This window comes from Pipra filicauda, unplaced genomic scaffold, assembly GCF_003945595.2.
Source record: "Pipra filicauda isolate LSUMZ 115617 unplaced genomic scaffold, ASM394559v2 scaffold245_size1146780_pilon, whole genome shotgun sequence".
NCBI lineage: Eukaryota > Metazoa > Chordata > Aves > Passeriformes > Pipridae > Pipra > Pipra filicauda.
In genome coordinates, this window is record NW_024104360.1 from 800,229 (window position 1) to 806,228 (window position 6,000).

General features: G+C 52.7%; 1 protein-coding gene and 1 long non-coding RNA gene across 4 annotated transcripts in view; one reads left to right on the top strand and one right to left on the bottom strand.

The window, feature by feature from the left end:
• Positions 1-2,545, bottom strand: part of KCNQ3 (potassium voltage-gated channel subfamily Q member 3) — a 199,346-nt gene extending 196,801 nt beyond the window's left edge. For all 3 annotated transcript variants that reach the window (XM_027712036.2, XM_027712035.2, XM_039381880.1), the window contains exon 1: positions 1,904-2,545. In XM_027712036.2, coding sequence (XP_027567837.1) covers positions 1,904-2,235 — 332 coding nt within the window. In that variant the 5' untranslated portion in view covers positions 2,236-2,545. The remainder of the gene's footprint in view (positions 1-1,903) is intronic.
• Positions 2,546-2,826: 281 nt separating this feature from the next.
• Positions 2,827-3,656, top strand: LOC120323367. Its single transcript, XR_005563735.1, has 2 exons — positions 2,827-3,055; positions 3,415-3,656. It is a non-coding gene; the product is annotated as an uncharacterized LOC120323367 (long non-coding RNA).
• Positions 3,657-6,000: the final 2,344 nt, after the last annotated feature.

Below are 6,000 nucleotides of genomic sequence, written 5' to 3' on the forward strand. Positions count from 1 at the left end.
TTCCTTTAAGGATAAGGACTTCTAAAAGTGTTTTGTTTCATTTTCATTAATATTAAACTTGGCATCAATGATTTTAACAAAGCTGTTATTGACTTCTGTGAGAGCAGGTCAGACTCACATTTCAGTTTTGCAGGACTGAGTAGTCACCAAAGGGAAGTTGACCACACAGTGTCAGGTCCACTCCTAAGAAGGACTGAACCATCCAAATATCCTGATTTTTTTCCTGTTCTGTGAATCATATTGCATAAGGATCTTAAGGTCAACCACACATGTGGAGAGCTACCTAAAATAAACGTTGTAACTTGGAAATTCTTATACCACTGCAAATAAACGTGAATCTCTCAGCTCACCTGAGCCTCTCCACACATATCCACTGTCCTATTGCCTATATCCAGACTCAAGCCTGGGCACAGATTTGACCCAGCTGCCACAGAGGAATGCCAACTGCTCACAGTGCTCTGCCATGTGCCAAATCCTCACTGATGCAGTGTGTGTGTGGGTTGACTAAGGCAGGATGAAAGGGGTGCCCCTCCGTCCAGACATGGCTCCCCCCAGCAAGAAGCAGCATTATGCAATACTGAGCACGACTGAACAGCAAGCTCTGGTCCAAAGAGCCTTCCCAGCGTAACACACTCCAAGTGCTGTCGCTCCCTGCCTGCCAGCAGAAGTTTTCCTGTGGCAAAAAGGAGCGAAAGAACTGAAAAAGTGTCACAGCACCCAGTATCCGCATATTCATAGAAATTAATCTGGAAAATAGGACCTGTGTCCCAAGATGTACTTTATAAATAAACACTGAAAAGGGGGGAGCAGCAACGAGTGAGTGGCACGCAGCAGCACACCAGTAGTGAACATTTCATTTTAATTCTTGTCCAGGGTTAAATCCTTGCCAACATCATGAAAAATTTGCCTGAAGGTAAAAATCACAGCCCTACACTCAAGGTGTTTATTTGCAGGTGCAAAGACTATGCCAATGATTAGGACTTCCCAAGATCCAGCTCTAGGCTACAGCCCGTGCAGCCTAGAGAGCTCTGTTTATCTTTGCCAAGTAAACCAGTTTCAGAAATCACTGCTTAAATCCTCTGTCACATAGAGCTGCGCACACCTAACAGCATCAAAGAAAAACAGTACCACCGTGATCACTGATAATCCCTTGGGTTTTCAAACACATTCACAACATTAAACCTCACATTTATTTTAATAGGACTCTACCAACTCCATTCTATGCTGTACACAGAATTATTTTTTCCTATGAAAACTTAAAGGTACAGAATTTTTAGGAGTGCAAACCATTCGCCATTCACTTGACTTGTGAATGTCACAAAACGAGTTTGTTTCCTCTCAGTTCACTTGTGGTCAGTGTAACTTTCTACCTGACAGCGCTGCAACGCTCAGGTTTCATGCACTGCGAGGTGATGCTTATCGGACCAAAACCCGATGGTTTTCATTTGACACTTTCAACTATTGAAGGCGTCGGTTCGCTCGGGGTTTATAACAGTGAGTTGAACCACACGCGGTGCTCTGAGCTGAGCTGAACTGGCCGCGTTCCCCAGAAGCACTTCGAGCCTTAAAACCGCTCAGAGCTTGGTCTTTCTGGCATCCCTTTTCCAGCGTCTCAGACATAGAGGCTCGGGAATGCCACTCCAAGGCAACGTGGGGGTACGGACAAGACAGGGACTCAGACTTAAAAGCAGCTGCTCTTTTTGGAAAACCCGACGACAGAAAAGAAAGAAATAAAGCCGCTCAGCAGCACACCTCGTATCAGACCCTTGCTCCCACAAACACCCGGCGCCGGAGCGAGCCCCTGGAGCGCCTTACGCAGAGAATGATAAAGCAAAACGGTGTCCCCGGGCGCATCCCCCCGGGGCAGCCCCCGGCATCCCCCCGGGGAGCACCGCGTACTCACACGAAGGCGTGATAGAGCAGCGCCCAGCCGCGGGGTCGTTCCAGGGCGTCGTAGATCAAAGTTTGGATGCGGCGGTACCTGGCGTGGTTCCGCTTCACCGGGCGGCTCAGGGGGGTCTTCGCCAGCAGCCCCAGCCCCGGCGGGCTCCGCTTGCCGCCCTCCTCCTTCCCGCCGCCCTCCAGCAGCAGCGTCCCGTCCCGGTCGCCGCCGGCGCCCAGGGCCAGCGAGCCCTGCTCGGGGTCGCCGCCGCTCGCCGCTCGCCGCCCCGCCGCCGCCGCCGCCCCGCCGGCCGCGCTACCGCCCGCGGCGCCGCGCCGAGCCTTCAGCCCCATGGTCGGGCCCCGGAGGCGAGCTGCGGATCGGCGGCGGCGGCGGCAGCCCCGGGAGCCCCAGGGCCATGATCCGAGCTCCCCGCCCCTCCCCCCAGAACGATTTCTCTATGTATTTATATATATATATTCATCTATGTATGTATGTATATATATATATATATATATATATGGGGGGCGTAAGCGGCAGTGGGCTGGGGGAGTCGGTCACATCCCCGTCAGGTCATTCCCGCCGGCGGGCAGCGGGCAGGCAGGCGCTCGGCGCGCACCTGGGGCCGGCGGGAGGGAGGGGAATCATCGCGGAGTTTATTTACCAGCCTGATGCCCGAGCCCCTTCCTCCCCCACCCCCCCCCCCCCCCGCGCCTTCCCTTCCTCCTCCTCCTCCTCCTCCTCCCAGCTCCTGCCTCCCCCCAACCCTCACGTTAGGGAGTGGCCCATTGTATGCAGCCAGCAAATAGCCGGGCGCCCGCCCCCCGCTCCCCCAGCCCCGGCTGTCGAGTCATCTGCGGTGTGGGGGGCACCGGTCCCGGCCCCCTGCCACGGGAGTCCCCCTACGCCCCCCCAGCCCCGGACCGACAGCCCCCCGCAGCCGCCGCCGGGGCCGCCGGCGCCGAGCGGGGAGATCCCGGCAGCCGACGGAAGGGGAGACCCCGCTCGACACCCGGGGATCCCCCTGCAGCATCACAGCCCCCCTCCTCCGTTGCGGCTGGAGGAGAGGGGGGGGAGAGGAGGGCATCCCCGGCCCCCGGCGGGGGGCTGCTTCCACCGCCGACGCAGGAAGGAGCGGAGGATGGGGATGAAGGATGCCGGGAGAGGCGGCGGGTGGGTGGCTGGAGGCGCTGCTACTGCTGCGGCTCGAGCCGAGCCGAGCTGAGCCGGAGCCTCCGCCCGCGGAGCGGGGTTTCGGGGGCAGCACAGCCGGGCAGCCCCAGTCCCGCCGGGGAGCCCCTTTTTGCACGGGGCTCTCGCGGGAGATGCTGCCTCTGTCCCCTCCCAGGTGGCTCCTGGAGGGAGCAGCGCCGGTCCCGAGCCCGGCTGCGGACCCCAGGGGTCTGCCCCGACCCGTAGGACCCAAGAACTCCCCTCGCTCCGCTTTGCTATGTGTACCCACTCCCTGGTCCAGACTTCGGACCTAAAACCTGACGGGATGTGATTGACAGCCTGTACCCTTTTCCTTTCAGTTTCTGGGCTGCAAGAAAGACGGGAAGCGACAAGCTTTTTTTTTACCCTACACTCTTGGTGCCCTGGGATTTCTGGCACAACGCACTAGAAACAACCCCTCCGAGACGTGCTCTTGAGTAAAAACCTGTCTGCAGGGCAGTGCGTTCGCATATCTGCCCCTTAGGAGGAACAAAGGGTCTAAAAATAAAATGCAATAACATTAAATAAATTATTCAATTAAAATAATAAAATAAGATTCAAAGCCTTACAAATTGCTGGTTGTTTTCATGGGAGGTTCTCCTCCTCCAGATGGGGGAATTTTCCTGGTATCTCCTGAAGAGATGCCAAGACACCCAAGAGCCCTTCTAGACTCATAGGAGAAGCAGATTTGCCACCTACTCTAGCTGCTCCTGTTCCATTTCTGAGGGATGTGCAGTCCTCCTGTTTCACACACCAGGAAGGACAACAGATGGAAAGGGAGCTCCTGGAGGTGATTTCTGGACCCACCACAGGCCATGCTATTTTGGACCCGAGTCACTCAAAAGTGACACTTCTGCCATTGCAGTGCCGGGTGGAAGAAGGGCTGTTTTCCCTACCACATTTCACCTCTGAGGTAATTCTCTTGAGCAGAGTCTGTGCCAAAGAAGAAAAACCACCTCTGCCTTCAGCTCTGCAAGCTCCAGCTTTAACATGTCTCAGTCACCATTTGATTTTGAGCCTTTGCAACCCCGTGGGATTTGTCTACAAGCAGCTGAGAGCAGACAGCAACGTATCTCACACACATCCCCCAATGTCTGCAGCCAGTGTCAGGATAGCTGAGATCTCCATGACATTTTCAGCGAGGAGAGGCTGGCCTGGGCGCAGCACCGGGACCGCACACGTTCTGCTGCCTGCTCAGCTCACATCTATCAGCATCATTTGAATGTCATTTATAGCTGTATTCCCAAGGAGGGCTGTGGGAGGCTAGGAAGTTTTGATAACTAGGCCATTTATCTCTCTCCAGCTCCTGTTCTACCTCAGTACAATAGCGATTACACTTCCCAATACCACAGGGGAGCTATGAGCATTAGCAAGGATGGATGGGGCACTGAGAGTGGAGCATTTCCTTCAGATAACACCCTATGCCTTAACCTTCATCCTAGTGTTGCATTAGGAAGAGGTGGGAGGAGAATGGGAGAGGAAAGAAAATTTATAGCTAACCAATTCATCGCAGCTTTGAACCACAACAGTAAATGTTCAAACCAAAATGGGAATGGTAAATAATTTTCATGGGGAAAGGCAGTAAATTATTTTCACTTGCAAAGGGTTGTACCAATGTCAAATAGCAATAGGTGATTGATAGGCAGGCACACCAGGAGTGCCTTTTATAGGCCTTGCACCAGGGACACAACACTTTTCAATATCAATTACATGTTGGGGGTTTTCAGTTGCAGGTTTCTGGGACATTTTCAAGCCTCAAATTACAACCGTACAAAACACCATTTGAGACCCAACAGGAAAGAGTTTCCATCTCCTCTCTAAAATTAAAATCCCGTAGCTCAGTGTCAGGAATTCTCCTCCTCCATACTCCATCTGGGATAACTGTTGCACAGATGTAGCTGTGCTGGCTGAGAAGCAGTGTAACGCAAGGGGAGGTAGCTAAATTCTTCTAGATCAATCCAAAAGACACACAGCAGTTTCAAGGGGATCTGAATCAAAACCCAACAGTAGTGCTACTGTACATGGTTGGCAGTACCACTGCTTGGGACCCCAATCCTATTGCACACCTGCTGGCAAAGCTCCCGCTGATGTCGAAGGGAGTTTGGCCAGATGGAGGGCTCCAGGCTATGATTTGGCTTAATGAGCAATTACACTCCATTACTATTATTTATGATGTGTTGCTGGCAGCACCCAGCGTGCACAGGTTTGATATCCACCTCCTTGGCTGACACTGGAGATCTCTGTAATCAAAAGCAAGTGCTTCTGCTGAGCTGGAGCTTGCAGCCAGGAGGCTGTAACAGGCTCTGCTGGGAGCGTGCAGAGGGACTGCTGGTAAGCATCTCCCAGTAGGTTGTGCTGGCCCTCGTCAAACAGGAAACTGCTTCAGCCAAAGAGTTTATATCTAAAATCAGAGAAAACCAGCAAGAGAATATATCTGTTGGTCAATATAATATGCCTTTATCTTGGCTTTTTCATAGATCATCTGGATTCTTGTGAATGACAAAGCACAGGAGTGGTTGGTAAACCTCACACGAATGCACAGAGTGTGTCCTAGTGGAGCCACATGAACATTCAGCTGGAACATCTAGATCATGTTTACAAGAAGGAAAAGGGCAAACAGAAGGTCAGTTACTGTGCGAAAGACTTCAGAACCAAAATGGTCGTGAGATCAGCTGCTCATGAGCTTCAGTGACAGAGGAGAGAGATTTGGTACTTGAAAAACTAGTCAGGAGCTCTCTAGGAACCGGGAACAGAAAGCAACACTGTCTACAGTGTGAGTGAAACTCATTAAAATGTCTTGTCCTACTTTAGTAGGACGTGCTTTGAAAAAGGTGCTGAAGAGCAGAACTACAGGGAACATTTCCTGGGATGAAGGATTTGAAGCTTGAGGACCTCTTGACCCAGGA